Genomic DNA, 24,116 nt, shown 5'->3' with positions numbered 1-24,116 from the left:
CAGCAAATAATCCAAAATTTATCATTCGAAAAAGAATCTTTTTAAAAAAACTTTTCCTTCCAATTTGTTTGTCACTGGGCAATTTAGAGATAACTTGAATTCCAAAATCTGGATTGACTTCTTCAAATGAACAGGAACTTCTAAAGCTTTCCGATTTTTCTGACATTGTTATAACTTTTTTCTAAATCTAAAACGAGAATATTAAAAAATTTCAATCATGAAGCTAAATACTATACCAAAACTAAGTAGGGGGGGGGGGGGGTTTCAGGGGTCTTAAATACCGTCATACCGACAAGATTTTGGGTCAAATACCGTAATACCGTCGGTGAAGGAAGCCTAATACCGATACCGATATTATAATTATGTTTTTTTTCTCGAAAATAATGAATTTTCAGTTATCAAATCTATTGTGAAGTAAAAATGAGAAATTTAACACAAGTTTTGTAATTATGAGGCCCCCCAGTCAACCCTCAATTCAGGTATTCACGCACAAATTTTTGCCAATTCACGTATTCACGCGCGAAAAAAACCATTTTTGCTTTTACATCTTTGGTTAAACGATTGTGACCTTATTGGGCTAAATTTAACCTTTTTATGGTCTCTTTTAAACAGATTGACCTATTCTATGGGATGGGCTGGAGTTTTACAAAGAGACTTCACTAATTGGTTATTTGAAGTAATAGAGGATGACGCGTTCTTTAGAAAAAGTAACAAAATTGTTTTATTACAGGTTAACGACCAACCAAATCAAACGAGAGCTTGTAAAAACTCCAGCTTGTCCCATTCTTATATACCAAACATTTTCGCCAATAAAGTTTTTTGCTAGTTTTGTGACCTTATTCTCGATATCGTCCACTTTTCAAGGCCTCTTTTACAGCTATTTGAGCTTTCATAAAGCAATATTTTAGGTCTGCCGCGCCAAAGTTACTTGCTTGTTACGGGAGGCAAATGCAAAAATAAGCCTTTCCCCCAATAATTTCTTCTTCGCAGACCCATAAGATGTCTTTCATATTGAGAATTAATTCAAAATCGAGGTTTGGGCCAATCATGGTCTGAGAAGCCGTAGACTTCAACACAGGCTTCATAGGGGTGGTGCTGTGGTGGAACTAGAGGACACAAATTCTAAAGTTTAACCCCCCCCCCTATCGGAGGAAAGAAAAAAAATATAAAAAAGAAGGCGAGCGAAGCGAGCGCGAAAATTTTTCGAGAATTTTCGCTCTCCTTTGTTATTGAAAAACGGCCTTAATACGCTATTGTTAGCCAAGAGTATGCCTTGTTTGGTCATACCATTTTTGATTTTATTTAACACTGACCATTTGTTGGCAAAAATATGGTACGGCGAGCGACGTACCTGCCGTACCCGGTGCGGCGTTCCAAGAGTTTCGCCCAAGAAAAAATTTAAAATTTAGAATGCCTAGATTGCCTGGAAACGCATCATGTGCATCATGATGTGAATTATTTTTTAATCGTGCGCCCGCAGAAAAATAACAAAAATTGTTTAGTTATCGTAAAGTTTTGCTTACTTTGAATAACCTCACCATGGCAATAACTCAATAGGACATCCTAGATTGTGCGAGCAAGAAAATTTTACTGGTTAAAATAGCGGAATAGACTTATCTTTTTTGAAAATTTTTCTGCATGAAACTCATGAAGAAACTAAAAGGTAAATAGTTTCATACCGAAATACCGTTTTTTATTGATAAAAATATCGAAATACCGACAAAAAACTGGCAATTTACCGATACCGGTAGAAAATGAAATACCGTAATCCCGTCGTTTTTTTCTCGTAATACCGATTTACCGGGGGTAAAAAGGCCCAATACCGTCATACCGTAAAAGTGAACCCCCCCCCCCTAAGTACTGCACCAAAACTAAATTTAAAAAAGAAAACCTCCTGACTTCAAGAGCCAGTTCTCACACATCATTCCATACTTAACTATAAAGCTAATAAGGTTTGGAAGGAAAAAGAGAAAAATTCGCTGAGAAACTCATTTGAGGCATTCAGGGATTTCTTGTTAAGACTAAATGAGCAAATATGCATAAAATAAGCCTCGAAGTTGTTATGGTGACATTTCTATANTGTCCCCCCCTATTGAGAGGTCGAGGTCCTGGAGGCACCGGGACCCTCGCCTTTCTAACACCACTGCGACGCAGAAGTCACATTTCATTTGTAATATTTAATTAAAGTTTTCAATAAGTTTTCAGTTTTTTGTTTTTTTTTATTACTATTTATTGACACTAATTTTCAATACGTATTTTTGGACATTTTTTGAGTTTTCACACTGGTTTGCAGGGTTTCAGTTTCTGTTTGCTTTTTCTTTTTCATCTGGTCTTGCTCACTGTTTTTCAGTTTTTTTCATCTTAAGATATAGTAATTTCTTAAGGCGTTGACATCATTTCTCTCAATTTTTATTTCTGACGTCAGAAATTATAACAAATTTTGATCTCTTTTCGCTAGTTTTTTTGCTTTATTTCGCTATTTTTACTGGATAAAGCGCTGAAGATCGATCGAAGCTGAAAGAAACGGTTAACAAATACAATAATGACCGGTTTATTTTTCGGGCTGTACTGAAAATATTGCCCTCGGTCAACGTAACAACCTTGCAAGCTCGGTCGTTACTTGACCTCGGGCAATATTTCTCAGTACAGCCCTCGCTAACCGGCCATTATCGGCGATCCAAAAAATATCGGCAATCTGATTGGATAAAAAGAGTACAATATATATTGTATTTTACTACCCTGAGTATCAGAGGTTAAGTTTTCAAAAAATATATTAACCTCTGAAGACAAATAATAGAAATTTTATCGCGCATTTGTCAATCTAATCACTGTAGAAAAAATCAAAGATGAAAGCAAATTACCATATGAAGTCTAGCAGACTGTATCAGTATGCAGTTTACTATTTACAAATTCCCCAGAAACCTCCAAGTGTAATTGAAATGAGTTTATTTCGAAAGAAATCTTTTACATATCCCCAAATTATAACAGAATTACTAAACTTTTAATTATGGAAATGTCACTTTAATTGAGCGAAATAATAGACACTTTATGGTCGTGTTCAGACCTTTAGTTTAAGCTTAAGTAGTACTAAGTTGATATGGAATTAAAAATGCAACGACTTAATTGCATTTCATCATTTAGATATTACATAAGAGAGAAAAAGGAATTCCCCTTTAATGTTTGAGTAAGACATCGACAATTCATTTTTTTTTTGTTGTGGAGTAGGGAATTCCCATACTTCGATCCATGATATTCGCTTAAACCATTACTGCCTAATTGCTAAAACGTTCCGAGCGTCTCTAAGTCATAATTTCACGTTCTCCTTTCAATTTACAAAAGGAGCATGCTTTTCACTTGCGAATTCTGATTTCGTCTATTCAGAAAACTCACGAAATCGTAAAACTTTTTTTTAAACCAGAGGGTGATTCCTTTTTAAACGTTGGTTTAACTAATGAGGAGCGTGCAGTTGAATACAAAAGGAATATAAAAGAAAGCATGCGGACATAATTACTTTAAACCTAGGTCTGAACACGGCCTATGTTATGATTCTCTATCACTGACTCTTTTTACAAAGCATTGATGACTTTTTGTAAGTTGTGTTTTCAACGACGGGAATAAAAATATCAACTTTGAACCTCATCCAAGATCTTGGATGGTCGTCATGGTTACTTTTGTCTTCGTTGATTGCGCGCTGAATAGAATCTCGATTCGTCGGCACAGCGTCAATATATGATTTTGACCTGTGCTATTCATGATTTGCACCATTGCAATGTCTTCCATTCCACTCAATAGCTCATTGGTTCCGTGATGTAATGTCAGAAGACATTGCAGTGGTGCATATCATGAATTCACGGTAGTATTTTACATGTACAAAATATAAATTGACGAAAAGATGTTGTTGCATTGTAGCGGTAGAAGCAATCAAACGTCACTTTGCTACAAAAGTCTCCTGCGCTTTTTCCAACACAAAAAGTGAATTTTTGGGTCACCGATAAACTAGTTATCAGACATTTGCTCGTACAATATGAGAAATATTTCACTCGTTCCAGATTTTCCGTATATTTTCCTATTACTTATTGTATTAGAATCATAAGACCATTTTTACGGTCACAAATGATTGAATCAAAATCCTAAACGCAATTAACATTCTCTAATATCATGAAAGAGCCAAAAGTAAGCTAGCTTGGCTTGATTCAAAATGCTGCATTGAAAATGACCAATCAAATTGATTTAAATTAGTCACGGGATTTCATAAACAAAGATACAGATCAACCAAAGAAATCTAAAAAATTGATCGTTTTTTTTGGTTGATTCACTATCACCTACAATAACTCATAGCATGGACATATAAACGACTGGACATCCATCTCCTTTGTATTTTTGTAGAAAAGGCTGCTAGCTTCGTTGCCGCCTCGTTAAAAGCATAAAATGAAACAATAGATTTTGATGATATACCACTTGGGAATAGCTTGCTAACAACGTCAAAACTTCGACAAAAGTCTTTGTTGTTCTATTCTTCTCAAAGTCGTTGTATGTATATCACAACAAATAACAGAGGCAAATTCATCGTCAGCTTGTAAAACTCCGACATATTTCTAAATTTTGACTTAAAAGTCTAATAATTTTAGAGAGTGTACATGCTAATTCGATATCTTATGACAGGCTCTCAATTTGGCAAGCTATTTTTTTCAGTCTAAAAAAATTATTGGAGTGACAAAAGGGATCAAGTATACACGCAGTCGAAATTCTGCATTTAGAGTTGAAAATTTGATAAAATATATTGCAAACTTGTGAAAAAAATTCAAAAATGATTTTTTTGTGCATTAGGAGTAATGTTCAAGCTCTATCAATACTTTTACTTAAATAATTCAAAGAAATAAAATTATGACGGAATATTGTCGGATTTTTCATACCAATTTTGAAATACAGGTGGCAACGAAGCTCGCTTCAAAGAGACAATAAAAGATAGACGTCCAGTCGTTTATATGTTCATGCTCATAGTGAAAAAGTTGCTTTTATCAATATAGTTTGCAGCTCTTTATTCGCAGTAATTCTTTATCCAATGAATCACGGTGGCTGTTTGGATTTCTTCTTATGTGTAGACGAGAGGAATCCCTTGCGATTCTATTACAGTAGAACAAAACTCAATCATGTTCATAAATGACATTCAAGTTCCCAGTCATTTCTGGTTGTCCTGGTGACGAGTTTTCTTCCATTGCATCAACGACTGATGAGTTGTTGTCATGACGATCACTGCTTGACGACGACAGGTTGCTTTGGTAACTGTTGGTATGTAGATTGGAACTGTTGTGAATGGATGATTCTTTAGAATGTGTTCTGATTCGTTCCTTTTCACGTAATCGATCTTCGGTGCCGTACAGAAGAACAACCTTCGAAAAAAGTAAAGAATATTTTAGCCTGTCCCGTGTTACTACCACAGACGATTTCTGCATTTTTTTAATCCTTGTCGGGTGTTATTAAAACAACAACGGGTAAAACACCACCCCACCGTAGAGGAAACAAACGACTTGCTTGAAAATGTATCAGACACGGATGGTGCACACATGGTTCCGAAACGCACCCAAAAATCAATATGGCACATTTTCTACCAAAAGGTGGCGTAACGAGTCATTGCCTGGTCTAAACAAAACATGCTTCTCAGTCGCAAATCGAGTATAATTTTTTATTGCGTAGAAAAGTTTGTTACGTACTAAGGGGTTAAAACTAGAATTCGCTAAAAAGTTATTGTTAGAGACGATTTTAGACAACTCAACAAAATTCCATTTGGGACCCGACTAATATTTTGAGTAGTTAAGTTTCTCAAATTGAATTTCAACTTTTGGAAAAAATTGATATAGAGGAACTTCATCTCGAAAAAAAATCGGAAAAAAGGTCTTAAAAGGCCCAATCAACCTCGTCCCCGTGTATCCCAGGCTTTATTCACGTTATTGACTGACGCCAGCGCTATCAGTAAGCATAAAAAAGCTGATAATACGCAGGGAACGAGGTTGAGGCCCAACAAATCATTTACCATTGAAGTATTACACTTTATTTTTTTATAAGCAATTCCATTTTTCGGATCAGACCTAGTGTGGGGCTTAGCAAAGTAGCTAATTTTCTGAAAGATTTGCTTAAAATTTGCTGATATTATACCCTGCTTATGGCTTATCTAAATAGCTTTTGTTAAATAGTGATAATATCCGCTACATGTTTTTTCTTTTATAAGCATAACGTTTATAAGCATATGCAGGCTCAGTAGTTTTGGGTATTATTTGAGAACAATAGATTACTAAGCATAACGCGAGCCTGATATTGGGGCACTTGCTTATAAAAAAACATGTAAACAAAGGCTCCTGACTGCTTATAAAAAATGTCTTCCACAGAAAACACAATGTGTGCGTAACATACCTTCGGTAAAAACACAAATAGAACAGTTGAGAATGTAGACACAACAATGGCTAAAGTGACAATAGCATATCGAACGTTGACGAATTTGTGGCCTTCCAATGCATACATACAAATTGTACCCAATATACCCATCACCACCACTCCGTATATCGACATGCCTTAAAGAAAAATGTTACAGCTTACTCTCGCTAATTCGAACTCGAAGGGGGAATATCATTTGTTCGAATAACAGAGAGAATCTTTCCTAAAGGAGACTTTCTCCTAGAAAGGGACTTGAAATTAGTTCAAACTAGGGGCTACTGTACTTCAACCCTGAAAATTAATCAACCTGGGGTCCTAATCGATGGAGTTTAAACCTGGCGAAAAGAGATTTCCAATCCTGGAAATATCTTGAAAATGTGATATTTCTATATACATTAGTAAATATGGAAATATGACTTGTCTATATTTCCAAAGTTTAAGAAATAACATATTTCATGATATTTCCAAATCTGAAATTCATTGAAATATCATATTTTCAAAATATTTCCATCATGAAAAATGATATTTCCTAAACTTTTGAAATATGATATTTCCTAAACTTTTGAAATATGATATTTCCTAAACTTTTGAAATATGATATTTCCTAAACTTTTGAAATATGATATTTCCTAAACTTTTGAAATATGATATTTCCTAAACTTTTGAAATATGATATTTCCTAAACTTTTGAAATATGATATTTCCTAAACTTTTGAAATACAGAAAAGTCATATTTCCATATATACAAATGTACATGGAAATATTATATTTTCAAGATATTTCCAGGATCGGATCTCTTAATAGACGACATCGGCTTAACGAAATTCTCCCCGAATGATTACCCATGATGCATTGCGCAAAAAAATTCAGTGAGTCAATATTGTCCGTGAACTTTTTTGCGCAATGCATCATGGGTAATCATTCGGGGAGAATTCGGAAAGCCGATATCGTCTATTCGCCCAGTGTGGAATTCATGGACATAAAGGAAAGGAAAGGAGGGTTTGTGGGTCTGTGAGAAAGGGATGTAATGAAAGCAAGATTGAAACCCACGTACCTATTTGTTTGGAATCGTTAAGAGCGGCGATATTAACATTTCTGGTTTCCCAAGCCATGAACAGGCCAAACAACATGACCAGACCTTTGTATAAGAACATGGCCACTTCAAATTTGGTGTCATGAATAGCCACACAACTGTTGTACACTTCCACGTATTCTGTCGAGTTGCTGATGACCTACAGTGTGTCCGAAAAAAACGGACAAATGTTAAATTTTCATATAAAATAAAATCCTCAAAACTCATTATCTTAACTGGGCATTGAGCAACCTCGTCACCATGTATTCCAGGCTTTATTTATGTTACTTATAGACGCCAGAGAATATTTATTATCCAGCGCAATCAGTAAGCATAAAAAAGCTGATAATACAAAGACAACGGCTTTGAGTAATTGAAATAAGATTAAAATTCTGTTCTATCAATAGATACTCAACTCCCAAGACGATTAAGTAGGTTTTTGTGATTGAAATATTAAGTATATAAGTCATAAAATTGGCATAAACTATGAGGGGATTTGATAAATTTGTCCGCTTTTTTAGGACACACTGTATGTTGGAGAAGAAAACAAACTGGCCATCTGTTAAAGGAACACAAGCCTTATTATGTGATTCTTATATAAAGAACTGTGCATTTTTGTAAAATCTAGAAAAAGAGCTCAACAGAAAAATGACCATTTTCTAAAGTTCAAATTCTTATTATATGCCACTGACGGATTTAAGACAAAAGAGCAATTACGTCAGAAACATGCGAAGGAGCGCAACGCTCGTTAATTGACAACGAAATTACAATTGCAAATCTCTTCCCCTGCTAGCTTCGACACGGTCTAAAACCACCTATGTGTACCAGATATCGAAGAGAATTAGACAATGGTCACGTGGAATTTTTTTTTAATGTCTTACTTTGATTAGATTTATTTTGGGTTTTGTACTACGAGGAAGAGAAAGAAAGCGAGGGAGGGAAGCGTAATCACCACATTGAGTTTGAAGCCCCTAATCAATATAAAAATTTGAAAGCATTTTTTGACTTACTCTTCTGCTGACTTCCAGGCTAGTCATTTGATAAGGTGAGACGAGTAACCAAGCTGTACAAATAATACCATCGATCAATAACATCAAGAAAACCATCAGATAAAGCTGAGGATCTTTGATCGCCTGGTGGGAAGAAAAGTCAGTAAATACACGTTTTAGAATCATAGGGTATTTTAAGATATTTTCTAAATTGGAGTATCAAAATTTACAAATAATATACCGTGAAATTTAGTCCTCATCGAAAAATCTAAAACATACGAGCCTCTCTTCAGACCGCCACAACCACAACTAGCGATACTTACAACAGTTTTGAGTGCTTCGACGGCGGTAAAGATGCGATAGACGCGCAACAACTACAACAACTAGCGATACTTACAACAGTTTTTAGTGTTTCAACAGCGGTAAAGATGCGATAGACGCGCAACAACTACTAAAACTAGCGACACTTACAACAGCCTTGAGTGTTTCGACGGCTGTAAAGATACGATAGACGCGCAACAACTACAATAACTAGCGACACTTACAACAGTCTTGAGTGTTTCGACGGCGGTAAAAATGCAATAGACGCGCAACAACTACAACAATTAGTGATACTTACAACAGTCTTGAGTGTTTCAACAGCGGTAAAAATGCGATAGACGCGCAACAACTACAATAACTAGCGACACTTACAACAGTTTTGAGTGTTTCAACAGCGGTAAAGATGCGATAGACGCGCCATGTTTTGATGAAAAGACCTCCGAACAACAGGGTGAAACCAGCTGCAAATACCACAATAACCGTCTGAAAGAAAAATCACATTTAGAAACTTACAATTGATGCTCTCGTTTATGAGAGTTTTTTGCTGGCAGTGACTTTGATAACTTTCACACTCGATTTCTAAACAGCGGCATGCGCCACCAAAACTATACATATCTTATTTTGCTGACTGAAGCCACCTGAAAATGAGCCTGAGATATCGGCAAAATGTGCAAAACAAATCAAAATGAGTGCGAGTCAAAACTATAAAGATTAATCAGATTTTCACTGTCAGACTTGCAATTCAACAGTCCCTAAACACACCTTTACAGTGTATCCAGCTAAAAGAAGACCTTTGTAGTGCATTCTATCAAAAGTACACCCTTACAGTGCATTTCGAGGGTCTCGAAAAACCTATGACACATGTCGTGGGTCGGACCATGTGAGTGGCCTCCCGGGTTTTTGCTGGTTCACAAAATAAATCCACGCAAATTGCACACAAAACTCTAATTGTATTTTTTTTGATTGGCATCTTCACTACCGTTTTGATCCAATTTCAGACAGATTTAAGGAATAAAATTCACACGAAGTGTTTCTAAAACGCCAACTTGCGAAGATAAACCCTAAAAATATAGCAAAGTTTCGGGCATCAAATGTTGCGAAAATCAATCCCATTTTTATCTCAAATGGATTAAAATTTGTGTGGATTTCCTCACGAAAATGAAAGAAATTAGGTGAACAAGAGGCTGATTCGCGATCTTTAGGCCACGTGATAATTCTAAATTCCCAGTTTGCCAAAGACGTCTAAGCGAAAATTGATCTGATAACATGACATATTAGAGATGAGTTACTCACATTACAGTAATGACCAATCTGGTAATAGAGGACTGTGGATGAATCAATCCCATTCATGATGACTGTTGTGTAACATAAAATACTTCCCAATAAGATGATGTTGTTGATGTTCGGCGAACTCATCTTGATTAAACTGGTGGTGGAAAAAAGGAAATCAGTTGTAAACAAATTTCAAGATCAGAAAGTAAACTCAATAAGGCCATTTCACAGTCGAAATGGATCATGGGTAATCAGGATTGATTGCGCCTCGATAACGGTTTCCCGTTGGTTAGACGCAAAAATCTTCAAACTTTTTCAAAACTTTGGACCCATAGTAAGTCGTAATTAGCACGCAATGGTCCTGATTACCCATTACGCTATTCGACTGTGAAATGGCCTATGGCCAGTCCTAGAGAGTTCTATAGTCTGGGAAATAGTAAAATAATTCAAAAAAGTTCATGTGAGGTAAAGTAAAAGTTAGTTAAAACTCGTCTTGATCAGCCTGGTGGGAAAAACGTGATCCTACTTTGTTGAGTAAAGTAATTTTCACCATTATGAAAGCAAACATTCAAATCTCTAGAGGCAATCTCCCATGGCGTATTTTGCTGCAAAAATGTATCGTTGTTAGGTAGGAAATCCTACCTAGGTCACGTGATATTACAATAGAATTTCAGCGCTTGACCAATCAGAAGCTTCGTCACAATAGTGACAATATTTTTTCCGATATTCACTTTTTTTTGCCTGCGATGGCTTAAAGTACCCAGCCCTTCAGGCTTTATAAATCTATGGACAATCCCGTACGCAAACCAAATGTTTGTTTCCATAATGGCGGAAGTTACGTAACTTAAAAAAAACATTAACAAGCTCTTTAAGAAACAAATTCTCAAGATTGGAAAGTAAACGAGGCCACGCCTATACATTTTAAAGCAAAGAGGGGCTAAAGAGGAATCTTCAACATTTTTGAGCAAAAAAAAACGTAGCCTTAAGATTTGCTCGTCTTTTTAAAAACATAAAACTTCTTAGTTTTTCAAAAGCGGGCGATCATATTTTACTTTCAATAATGCGGCGTTGTGCGAAAACAATTTATCGTACAGGCTGGACACAATGTTGGTTTGTCATCACCCAATGACCCTACCTCGAAACCTGCCGACCCAAAAAGTTTTATTGCTATTTCTATGGAGAATTTTTACTTCAAATTAGAACTTATATTGTGTCTATCTCGTTCTATCTTAAGAATCGTCGTGAAGAATATCATGAAGAATTCATATCTTAATTTTTCAACAAAATAAAAATAACTTCCACCTTTTACTTTCTGTGGATAATATACGAACATCACTAAGGACAGTTTAAGAACACCTTTCTAGCTCAACAATAAAATGAAACCTTTATATCTTTTATTCCTGCGGGTGATATTGATAGATAAGAACATAGTATAAGAAAGCCGCGGCTGGAATGAGTACAGTTGAATTTCTGTTGTTCTATCTATGTCGTAAGAACGAATTTTTTTATGGTTCAGTGACAATTTCCATTGTCAATTTAATTTGACTTTTAACAAACTCCCTCGTTAGACGTAATTTTGCTCATAAACGCAAATCTCTTGATAATTCACGCATTCATAACATCAAAGTAAAAGAAAAGACTCTTAGTTTAAAAGTACTGGAACGTCATAATGTCAGTGCTTTAAGAACTTGAAGAAAATTGAGTGCCTCGAAGTGCCTTCCTGATTATTCTGAAAAATCATTACTAGTATTAGTAAATAAATATTCAAGCTGCATTCTGTGAAAATTTCATTCGAAAAACAACAGTATTGAGGTGACAGCAAACATTCAAAGTTTAACATTTGAAAATTAGTTCTTTTAATAAAATGTGTGTTATTTGCTCCTAAATTTATAAAAATTTATTTGGAGTTTATAAAAATATACTTCAAATAAGGTAATAAGAGAGGATAGTTAGAAAAAGTTGAGACTTGAAAAGTAGTTGTTCTTCAATTGAATATTATGAACACTTTTAAGGTTAAGGATTTTGTTACCTTCGACTTAGTTCTTATAAACCACGGAGACACAGATAGAACATCCATTTACGACAAAAACAATAGCGTCATCATTCCAGCCGCGGCTTTCTTATACTATGATAAGAACATCACTCAGAACAGTTAAAGAACGTCTTTCCAACCCAACAAAAAAAAGAAAACCACCATACCTTCTATTCCTATGGATGACATTTATAAATAAGAACATCACCGAGAACAGGATAAGAAGACAAGTCAACGTCCATATGGTATACTTTAATGAGACATTCAACGAGATGGCCACTTTTTTCTCGCGTAGGCCATCAATTGGAATCTTTTCACCTGAATAAGACAAAAGAGGATGATTAGCAGAACACTTTTCCGACCCTTACGGTTTTAGAGTAAGTAGGCTTGGTGATTGCCTGTACCAGATGGGCACGGCTTTTTTCTCGACACCAACCCGTTGTCTCTTATATAAATATCCCCAGAATATCGAGGAAGATTTTGACGTCATTTGAAGTCAATGAGAGTACTGTTTCAAGAACTGACGTCACATGAAAAATCACATGGTTGAAAGATTTTATAAACTTCAAAACGGGGAGGAGGCTGCAATAAAAATGGACCGGATAAAACAACTTTTGAAAAGGGTGACATATAGCATTGTGGAGAGTACCTTTGAAAAAGAAGTCTTTATTGACGAGGGAATGCTGAAAAGATATCCTTGTGTACGTGTCGTTGTCAAGTTTAAAGGTCAACAGATCTAAGTCACATGCAAGAATCTGACGTATGCCAGCTCGCACACAACGTTATTTCAACTATCTATTCTTCATAAAGTCCATATAAACGTTAAGGAAAACGTTGAAACAATGTTGTGTGCCTGTAAGACAGTCTTACCAATAAAGATGCTTGCTAATCCATCATTTGGATCTTTGAAAGATAACGTGTCGCCGTTGAAATATGCCTTTATGTCAAACTTGGTTGCTAAAAATGCAAAGTGAGAAGTTTTTTTCTTAAAAATGATGGGTAGAGACGTGCGAATAGCCTTGGCTAAGCTTTGACTGTGCTTAAAGGGACATAACAGTACTTGCGAAATTTGTAAACAAACTGTATGCAGCGGATACAAAATCAAAACAAATGTCACATGTCAAAATAAAAAATCAAACCAAATATGGCTAATTTTTATTGTTCAATTGTTTTACAAGTTTGTTTTGGACACGTGATTTTCATTGTTCTCTTTAATGACACGTGGTTCGCGCAATGTTTACATTTACTACTGTAATGTCCCTTTAAACCAATTGAAATTCTTGATATCCATTAGGTAATCTTTAGTGCAAAAACCAGGAGCATGTCGCATAGTAGAGCGTCGCTTATGAGAGTTTTTTTTGTTGAGGGTGACTTACAATCAAATAATGCAGCGTATGGAAAAGTAGATCGTTAACTGTAAAACAGAAAAGTTTCTTACAGAATTCATTTCTCGGTGCAATAGTGGCCAGTTGAAAATAATTTCCTTTTCGTTCGTTATCATCCGTATAACTCACTCGGCCCTTTAAAAAGTTCAAAATAATTAAAGTATATTATGTTTACAGTGACGCGGAAATTCTTATGCCAAAGCAAAATTTTTCATTTCCAAGACACATTTGTCACTGAACAGAAAAAATTATTTCAAAATCTTGTTCCCTCTCTTAAATTCGATCTTCATGGGGCTTAGAATTAGAAAATGATTCAGATTAAACAGAACGTTTCCACTCATATTTGGCTGAAAAGGGACCCATGTTTTAGTTTGAATGACAAAAAAGATTCGAATTTAAGAAGTTTGAATCAACCAGAGTTGACAGTAGGTTGCAGAATTTTGAGACAGAAAGTCTCATTTTACTTATCCCTGAGATAAAAATCCATCATAGGCTAAATAGACATCAAGTCAGTAGCGAATCTCCAAAGTATATGACAGATAATGTTTTATTTCTTTTAGCTTTACTCTTTACAAGGAAATGAAGACATTCGGTCATAACTTTTGAACTCCCCCTTAGATCCGCCACTGTAGATGACTTCAACTTACTGTAATTCCTTCGAAATGATTGTAGCGAAAACTGTGGACGGCTTGTTTCATCATTAATTCGTCACCATACCTCTCAATAACAAACTTTCGACTTCCATTGTACACTGAAATATCATAAAAATAAAAGTACTACCCGATGAATTATGAATCTAGTGGTATCATAGTCCGTATGAAAAACCCTGGTCTGGAAGCTCATTATTTTAACTTTTTGTTAGCTTTCTTTTTTGTTATTATCAAAAAATAAAAATCGATTTGCTCAGTTTTTGATCACCAAGTACCCCTCTGCAGATTGGTTTAAGATTTATTCACAAACTGGTTCAATTTATAATTCAACGAAATTCTCCGTTTAAAAAATTTTTTTGACCAACATTGAGTAATATTAGATTTTGTCAGGCCGGTGTCTGAGTATATAACGATCAATGGAAGGAAGAAAATTTTTAGAGTTTGGTGGAACCAGTCACAACTCACAGTTTTGTATGATGTGGTGGTAACCGAGCATCATGTTTGTAATAGCATCGAATCCATACGTGTCCAAGTTGTCTTTGCAGGAGTAACGTGTTGCCATGCCGTATAACTTTTCACGCATTTCTTTTATCCCTTGTTTCACTTCAACACCTGTCTGAAAAGTATGTAGCTAGTTGTAGTACATAGTTTAATAGAGGTATGTAAAGGTTATTATTGGAACATTGTACCGGGAGCCCCACAAAAAAGTTTCTCTCTTTAAAAATAATTTTCTCAAAATCTAAAAATTCTAAAGAACCAATTCTTTTCCATTTCATTGGAAAGAAGAAAAATAAACTTAAATTTTGAAGGGTCATTTATTAAATTCAATTCATTAGATTCAAAAGTTATGCTCAATTGAATACATAAGTTACTTTCGGAAAGTTAAAAATCGACCTATCCCCGAAAAAGACATTCCAGGAGGTCTAAGGAAACTTTTTATACTTTTCCAAAGAGTTTTATTTAAGTAGCTGTTTTCCAAGAGCTTAGATGATCAAAAAATCCATATTTGCTACAATGCTGGACAAAAGGTTGTAGACAAATGGAATTTCAGTGAAAAATGATGAGAAATAGAGCAAAATGACTCTTCAATGTGTCTGAAAGGGGATGGAAGTTAAGAAAAACACTCTTGAAGTCGTTGAATTGCTTTTGAATTGCTTTTGAGGGAACCACAAGCAAAAAATCAGCGTTTTGATACTGGTGTAAGCCAGTTAATCAAGCCCTTGTGGTTTGCCCTTGCGGTTAGACTGCAGTGGGTGACTTTCATAGGCTTTGAATGGGTTTGGAAAGCACCCAGAGCCTCTTGGGGACTTGTTTTTGATCGATATTGGAGTATTTTGCAAATATTGGAGAAATCTACAAACCTTTTGTCCAGCATTGTACCTATATTTCCTTTTTCCAGGGGTGAAATTCATGCTCCTTTATATCCCGATCAATACGATGGCAGATATAGATTAATCCAACGTTTTTGAGAGGTCAGTTTCGAAATATTTACAGTTGAGCCTAACTCGAACACAAATCTGTTCGGATTATGGAGATTTGAAGTTACGTAGACTGTTACACGAGGAGCCCTAACTGAAGGGACCAAAAAACATGTCCAAGTTAAAGAGACACCCCCTTCTCACAGAACCACTGGAACCGCTCCCACTGGAAAAATTGTCTAAATTATCATCCCCGGTGGAAAATTAAATCCCCACTGCAAATTATTATGCTATTTTTCCCATCCCTACTGATTTTTCTGACCTTCTGAATACAAAAGAATTGAAATCTCCAGTCATAAAAAATGCGAGAATCTATCAATCCCCATCGAGTTTCAGTCAATTATTTTTATCCCCACTGGCTGAAAAAGTCCTACCGTGTCTGTGAGAAAAGGTGTAAAGAGACATTCGAGTTTGAGATGTTAAACATAAAGAGATTCTACTAGATACTTACTTTTCCGAACACAGTGGGTGTTCCATCTGGGCGGACATTAACTTTGTGAAATGTGATGGCACCATTCGAAGCTTTAAAGAGTTCCGATCTCGGACATTCGCTGTTCGAATGCCAGCGGGAATCAATCAATCCCAGAACAATGTACACAATCTTTTTGCCGTAGTAGTTTCGCTTGTAAGCCTATAACAAATACAAGAGTCTCTAATAGAACACAATTTTCTCGTTGTAGTAATTTTACTTGTAATTCTTGAAAGAATACGAGAAGTCTCTAATTGTAACAAGTGACTTTACCTCACAAAAAGTTCGTCGGAGTCCAGCCACTCTTGATATTAAAACGATCACTCGAACGTCGTTTTTCTGAAATTGAAAAAAAAAAAAAAAAGTCGTAGATAGCACCCCAGCTGGCACACAACGTTGTTTCAACGTTCATCTAACGTTATATGGACGTTGTGAACGTTAGATAAACGTCGAAAAAACGTTGTGTGTCAGATAGCACAGTCCCGTTGGGTAAGATTACACCGCCATTCTCTAGCGGAGAAAGGCAAAAACCTCAGGTAGTTGAAAAATGTGCTTTTGAATATTAACCACTTTTCTAACTTAACATAAGCTATTTTCCGTACCTCTAGAAAAACCTTCTGAAATAAATCTTCTGCTAGACATCTCGGGCTCAACGATCGTAAGGAACCCTTTTTCAGTGTTTTTAAAACTCTATACAGAGCCCAATAAGATGGTACAAAATCCCTTAAATCCGAAAAATTTAAGAAAAACCTTATAAGATCCGCCATTTTGCTAACGTCATAGGTAGATTGTATTGTAAGTAAACTGTATGGAAAAGTTTATGCAGTTTTGAAAAAAACGAAAAGATAGCGGGAAAATGACAAAAAAAGTCAGTGATATCCAAACTGAATATTTTACCACATACCTTGAGTTTAGGGAAAGTGCTTTCTTGAAAGGCTTCAGATTCTTTGAATTTTTCCACCACAATGGCTTTGGCGTGAATCTTTTTCAATCGGATCAACAAAGTTTCAACTAACTATAATGAAACATTTTGAGGGAATACATATCATGTAAATGAGCCCACGATGATTTAATTATCTTGAAAGAGTCTATTTAAGAAAGATGAGCTCAGGATAAGAGTTACTTTATTGCTTATCTGATATTCCGATGGCGGGTTGGCATCCGCCAATTCTCAAGCTCTGAAGAAGCGGGGCAATTTCCCATAGGAGAGGACTGATAGTCGGCCTTTGTATTGAATCCGTCAATTCCCGAAAACGAGGGCTGGGACAAGACCTCCCGCTGCAAAATCCTTTGACGCGGTCTTTCAAAACTCCTTAATTTAATTTTTTATTTTCCGATTTATTTAACGTTGGTTATAATATATTGGTTATTGATATTCCGATCGGAGTACACGTGTGATTTTCGATTCCGTTTTTATTGTAGTAAGACAAAATAAGTAACCACAATGCCTCGTTTTTTAAAGCGCTTCATGAATGAGGCGGGAAAACGATAAAGGGGAATGTTTTGAAGCTCTCAGCGTCCAAATTTCTTCTAAGTGATCCTTTTTTATTTTCACTCACATTTTGGCTCTAATTGCTCTTTTGGATCAGTTGTAAAACTAAGAAAGTTTTTTGGTAAAACTTATTTTAGCAAACAGGCAGACACAGTAGCACCAGTTGTGTGTAGCCGTTTCGTGTTGAATTAACGTTACATAGAACTTACAAACTTTGATATATGTATGATACCATTTTAAGCTATGAATCTTTCTTTATGGCACTCCGAGCTGAACAAAACTGTTTTTTAGATTGGATTGTCACCATTTGATCGCCATCTATCTTAATAGGGCTTAGAAAAACATTTGAGAACTAAAAACATGACAAATTCAATCATATTCCTTTTCTTGCAAAGTTTCGTATGGCTTGATCTCACGAGGCCCGGAATTCCCGAGTTATTTTTTCCGAGTTAAAAAAACCGAGTTAAAAAAAACCGAGTTATCCCGAGTTATGACGTCATTTTTGGAATTTAGTGACGTCATTTTTCATTTTTTAACTCGGGAATTTTTGCTTCCTTTAACTTTCCGAGTTATTTTCCATTTTTTAACTCGGGAATTTTTGCTTCCTTTAACATTCCGAGTTATTTTCCATTTTTTAACTCGGGAATTTTTACTTCCTTTAACTTTCCGAGTTATTTTTCATTTTTTAACTCGGGAATTTTTGCTTCCTTTAGCTTTCCGAGTTATTTTTCTTCATAAAAAAACACCAGCTTTAATCTATTGATCCCATACCAACCTAAATCAAAGACATAACTTAAACATAACCATCCACTGCGATGCAAAAATAAGAAGAGAAAACGTGTTGTGTCCATTTCATAATCTTGACATAAAGTTTGTCGCCATTGCGCCATAAAGTTTGCCATGTCGATTGAAAAGAAATTTAAAGAGAGATGAAAAATAACTCGGAAAGCTAAAGGAAGCAAAAATTCCCGAGTTAAAAAATGAAAAATAACTCGGAAAGTTAAAGGAAGAAAAAATTCCCGAGTTAAAAAATGAAAAATAACTCGGAAAGTTAAAGGAAGTAAAAATTCCCGAGTTAAAAAATGGAAAATAACTCGGAATGTTAAAGGAAGCAAAAATTCCCGAGTTAAAAAAATGGAAAAAAAATAACTCGGAAAGTTAAAGGAAGCAAAATTCCCGAGTTAAAAAATGAAAAATGACGTCACTAAATTCCAAAAATGACGTCATAACTCGGGATAACTCGGTTTTTTTTTAACTCGGTTTTTTTAACTCGGAAAAAATAACTCGGGAATTCCGGGCCTCTGATCTCACCAGAGAAAAGTCTTGTAAGGTAAATGTTCAGCAAAATTCCGGACTAATGGTTCCCAATTTCAGTGACTCTAGTGTGGTTAAGCTTCAAGGAGTTAAAGATTATTTTTGAGCAAAAAAAATCACGCCATTTCTCTATCGAAACTCCTTATCTTGAAAAAAAAACACGTATCACTCCATCTAGCGGATTTAATATCATTTAATTAATCTTCTTATCTTTCTTAGCATTTCGGACTGACCTTCCAACGCAGCTGGTTTATGTTCGACTTGTTTTCGAGAAAACTATAGAAAAATATCTTCATAATTTAAGGTCTAAGGTAAAGATTGTTAACACGGTTGATAGTTCAAGTCATCGAGTTTAAACATCTTTCACTTTTCTCAAGCAATACATAATGTAATTAAATTTTTGATTGTGTAAGTTAGAATGATATTATCGATTTGTTAATAAGTCAGTAATTGGTCTATTATTTCTTTCAAAACACTTTCTGAAGGGACTTTCCTAAAAATTGGTATAGATTCTTGCTAGATGAGCATTGAATTCATTCAATCATTATTTTTTGCAACAACAGAAATTCTTTTCGAGTATTTACAAAATGGTCCGTATCTCCTTTTTGGTGACTTCTTTTCTCTTCATATTGATATTCCATTGTAATACGGATGGGTTCATGTTTAAAGAATTGGAGATGTTGGCTTGCCCACAAACAAATAATATAACCATTATTGCACATTGGATTGAAATTAAATTTTTGGATGACTTCTTGCATCGTTTAGAGCCTTTGACACGGAACGAAGATTGCTTCACCATCAATGTATACCTTCCGAGTGATGGTTTTGTTGTCCAATGGCGGCCAAGCTTCAATGTCAATCAATTCGAATGGAATTTCCCTCAAACAAAACTCAGCTTTGCTTCAAAGGGTATTCCTTACAACGATTTGAAAAATTTCTTGAAGCGTCTTTATAATGAACAAGTGATGGGGAACAACATTGTCAAACAAACATTGGTCTATTTAAGTGATGGTTATCATTATGGAGAAGCAATGCAAACGTTGCAAGGACTTCAAGATGATCGGTTATGGAATATCATTATTTTCTGTCAATTTTTCGCTTATCTTCCAAATTGGTTGCCGATCAATCGGTTTTTCTTCTTATTTTCAACTATGATATCTGCACCTGAGACTAGAAATATCTTGCTTAAAAATCTACTTGATGTGATCAAAGAGCCAGATTTCGACCGATATGAATACATGCACCAATACCTTCTTTCAAGAGATGACATTTTTAATGAAACTTGCATGACTGGAATAACTATGATCAATATCTACACACACTTCCCTCAGGATGTTTATTTTCCATTTTTTGTTGCCTTATTAAAAAAAGTGAACGCTTTACGTGAAATAAAAAAGAAACAACCGTTGAGGATCGTCATCACGCCATTTAGCAGTTATTCACATTTTATTGATAAAAAAATAAATGTAATGTTTGGCCCTGATTTGATGTCGAATGTTAGAAAACCAATAGACAGTGACGTTGTTTCTCTCCATATCCAAGATGAGGACTGGAGACCAAGCAATGAAAATTGTAAAACTCTTTCAGAACCTAACATCAAACATTACCGATTTGCATCTTTGGACTTCTTAGATTGTCCCAATGTGAAAATGAAAACATTTGAATCAATGCATGATCTTATAGAAATGATGAACGAAGACATTTGTAAAAGACGAAAATTTGATTAAAAACATTCGAAAATTCAAAAATTAGATTGAAACATTCTAGTGATGTTGTATCAATGCTGTGAAAATAAAAACATTTGAATCAGTGGATGATCTTATTGAAATGATAAACGAAGATATTTGTAAAGGACAAAAATTAGATTAAAACATTTCATTGATGTTGTATCAATGTTGTGAAAATGAAAACATTCGAATATTCAAAAATGAAACATTCTAGTGATGTTGTATCAATGCTGTGAAAATGAAAACATTTGAATCAATGGATGATCTTATAGAAATGATGAACGAAGACATTTGTAAAAGACGAAAATTATAATGAAACTTCTTAATTTCACCTCTCCGATTTGTTAATTATATTTTAGAACTCATTAGTTTTGGAATATTTCCCCACTATAAGGGAAAATATTAGTTAAAAAGGCATTTCTCCGATCCTTGGCTACTTACGCCCTTTTTGCGCCCTTAATAACACCCACGCCTCTCCCGATCGATTTGTGCAGCGAGGCATTTGTGCAGCGAGGAGGAACTCTTGTCTATAGTGTAAAACCTTTAGTCAGGATTAATCAATGTGCAATTTTTATTGAGGAAATTTAACTCACCATGTGGTGGATGTTCTGGACTGTTTCGGTTGTCAACTCGACTGAATTGGAAACTTTCTCTCTGGTTATTTTTCAGACAGTCAGACAGCTTTAAAAGTGACTTTCAGGGATCTTTTTCCTAAGGATTTTTGAAGTTTTTGGATGCAATATTCTTTATTTTTTTTATTTATTTTTCTCCTAAAAGTGCCATACAGTGTGCTGGTGATTAAGGAAGCATTGATCACCAACAGTGTGAGTAAACAACAGTGCTTGATCACTAAAGAGGTACACGGCAAAAATATAAACCTTGTCTGCTTGAGCAGATTGATTTACATTCTCGACAAAAAGGTCGATAAAACAAACCTTGTCTGCTTGAGCAGATTGATTTACATTCTCGACGAAGAGGTCGATAAAACAAACCTCGTCTGCTTGTTGAGCAGATTGATTTACATTCTCGACGAAGAGGTCGATAAAACAAACCTCGTCTGCTTGTTGAGCAGATTGATTTACATTCTCGACGAAGAGGTCGATAAAACAAACCTCGTCTGCTTGTTGAGCAGATTGATTTACACTCTCGACAAAGAAGTCGATAGAAAAACTATTGTCCGATATTTCGCACACGGCAAAAATATAAACCTTGTCTGCTTGAGCAGATTGATTTACATTCTCGACAAAGAAGTCTATAGAAAAACTATTGTCCGATATTTCAGGTTGACATATATTCTTGACAAAGAGGTCGATAGAATAAAGCATCTCCTCTTTTGTGGATTAGATTGGTGTCAAGAGATTCATATATCAACAAACTTCCACATAAATATAAACATGAAGGTAATCCAATCCATTTCTGGCCCCCTTCCCCTGTTCGTTTTCGTTCGCTTTTTGGCTGACCCCCTCCCCCCCTCAGCGACGAACGTACTTTTTGAATGGCCCCTTAAAGAAGTCATTGCCAAAAAAATGACAAAACGGTCACAATGCAATTCCTTGACCTTTGCCTTTATGATTCCAATAAAAACTGCTGATTTGGCCTATCCCATTTGTGCTGGTTTCCTTGATTTTTAACAAACTTAGCTTTACTGTTCTTTTGTTATACATTTTTTAATATACATTATATACATATATATTAATATACATTTTGTGTTTAATCTGAGGTTTACATTCAGTGTAATTTTTAAAACACATGACTACAATATGCAACGTTCCTCACTTTGACATTTTCTTGTTATGAACCCTCACTACGCTCTTTTTTTATAAGAACCATGAAATTTGAGTTAAGCCTAGGCTTGTTCTTATTTTTTCTATTGTCTAGAATAATAGACCTATTGTTTCAGTCTAAGCCTGATTGTTCTTATAAAAAAAGAGTGTATGCTGTTAACCCTTTCAGTACCGAGCCCTTTTTTCTCTATTTTTTTAGACTACACTTTTTTATAAGCATATTGTAATGCCCGAAGTTTTTATCATCTTATCCTGGAGATGAGCTTACTTTTTTAAATACAGTAGAGTCTCCATAACTCGAACCTCTATTACTCGAACGTCTCCTTAACTCGAACAAATTCGTTGGCAGCATGAAAATTTCCTAATAAACTCTTATAAAAAAACCTCCATATATCGAATGTTCCCCTTTTTTGGCTCCATAACTCGAATTTTGTTTTCCTTTCCTGAACTTGAAAAATATAAGCAATCTGATTGGCTAAGAGACAAACCATATTTCTTTTTTGAAAATTTTGATTTTTGGGCCTGAGGTCGAGTTTTCATTTTTTTCAAAATCTTAAACTGCTACAATCAGACCTTTAAATAATAAATAATTCGAAAGTTACTGAAGTCGAGCCCAGTGCAGTGCGCAAGCCTGGACGGCCTCAAACGTTTTTTTTTTTCGATCAGGCAGTCCATCTGCAAGTGTAAGGGGAAATATTTAGTCGCATTTGTGCGAATCTTGTTTTTTTATTAAAATCATTTTTGGACCTACCTCGGAGGTCCTGTGGATTAAAGCAATCTCCGTCCGTCCGTCCGTTCGTCTGTTACCAGCTTTTTCGGGATTGGCTCATTGTTTTTTTCTGATTTTTTACACAATGATGCAAATGGCACAATATCCAAAATGTGACGGAGCAAGAATTTGAGACAAAAATCTTTTGAGTAAATTTTGGCCAAAAACTGCCTAAAAATAAGTTTTTTGGGACAGAAGGCATTTTGTCATTTTTAGGAAAAATAAGCATTTCTTGGTATTTTTTTTACTGATTTTTTGCACAAATAATGTGTAAACATACACTCTCGAATGTCAGTGAAGAACACCTTCAAATTAGCCTATCATAGGCTATTTAGCCAAAAATCGATAAAAACCTCGATTTCTGACGAAATAAAATAGTCGCGTCTATTTTTCATCATTACTTCATTGCCCATAGCCAAAAGAATCTTTTTCACTTAAACTGATATAACATTCAATTTTGGAAACAGAAATATGAATAAATTTACTATTCATCGGCTAACTAACCGATTATAGGCTAATTTTCTGATAATGAAGTTCTGCTGAATCGACAAAAGGCTTGTGCAGTACCAAAAAGTGGAATATTTCCTAAACCAAAATTGACCCAAAGTCAAAATTTGTCATGAAACCATGTATTTCTTAGAGAAGACGCGACTATTTATATTCGTCAGAAATCGAGGTTTTTATCGATTTTCGGCTAAATAGCCTATATAAAATAGTCTAATTAGCCTATATAAAATAGTCTAAACAGCCTATGATAGGCTAATCAGCCTATGATAAGCTAATTTGAAGGTGTTCTCGACTGAATGTGGCGGAGCCCGATCTTTGCCAGATCCGAAAATATCCCGGTAAAGCAGTTTTCCGGGATTTTTTCGAGATTTAATCATTAGTTTTTCCTGATTTTTATACATAGATGCGTATTAGTAGTGCTTTCAA

General features: G+C 35.2%; 1 protein-coding gene across 1 annotated transcript in view; it reads right to left on the bottom strand.

Moving 5' to 3' along the window:
• Positions 1–4,888: 4,888 nt before the first annotated feature.
• Positions 4,889–24,116, bottom strand: part of LOC136817704 (gamma-aminobutyric acid type B receptor subunit 2-like) — a 39,420-nt gene continuing 20,192 nt past the window's right edge. Inside the window, exons 5-18 of the mRNA XM_067074030.1 lie at positions 17,002–17,112; positions 16,371–16,436; positions 16,080–16,259; positions 14,616–14,766; positions 14,148–14,251; positions 13,554–13,635; positions 12,986–13,072; positions 12,283–12,433; positions 10,105–10,237; positions 9,184–9,294; positions 8,512–8,634; positions 7,484–7,661; positions 6,409–6,566; positions 4,889–5,390 (exon numbers count right to left, since the gene is read on the bottom strand). Coding sequence (XP_066930131.1) covers positions 5,145–5,390; positions 6,409–6,566; positions 7,484–7,661; positions 8,512–8,634; positions 9,184–9,294; positions 10,105–10,237; positions 12,283–12,433; positions 12,986–13,072; positions 13,554–13,635; positions 14,148–14,251; positions 14,616–14,766; positions 16,080–16,259; positions 16,371–16,436; positions 17,002–17,112 — 1,881 coding nt within the window. The 3' untranslated portion in view covers positions 4,889–5,144. The remainder of the gene's footprint in view (positions 5,391–6,408; positions 6,567–7,483; positions 7,662–8,511; positions 8,635–9,183; positions 9,295–10,104; positions 10,238–12,282; positions 12,434–12,985; positions 13,073–13,553; positions 13,636–14,147; positions 14,252–14,615; positions 14,767–16,079; positions 16,260–16,370; positions 16,437–17,001; positions 17,113–24,116) is intronic.

Source organism: Clytia hemisphaerica, unplaced genomic scaffold (assembly GCF_902728285.1).
Source record: "Clytia hemisphaerica strain Z4C2 unplaced genomic scaffold, Clytia hemisphaerica genome assembly, whole genome shotgun sequence".
NCBI classification, from domain to species: domain Eukaryota; kingdom Metazoa; phylum Cnidaria; class Hydrozoa; order Leptothecata; family Clytiidae; genus Clytia; species Clytia hemisphaerica.
The sequence above is the reverse complement of the archived record's forward strand: the minus strand, read 5'-3'. Positions and strand labels throughout refer to the sequence as shown.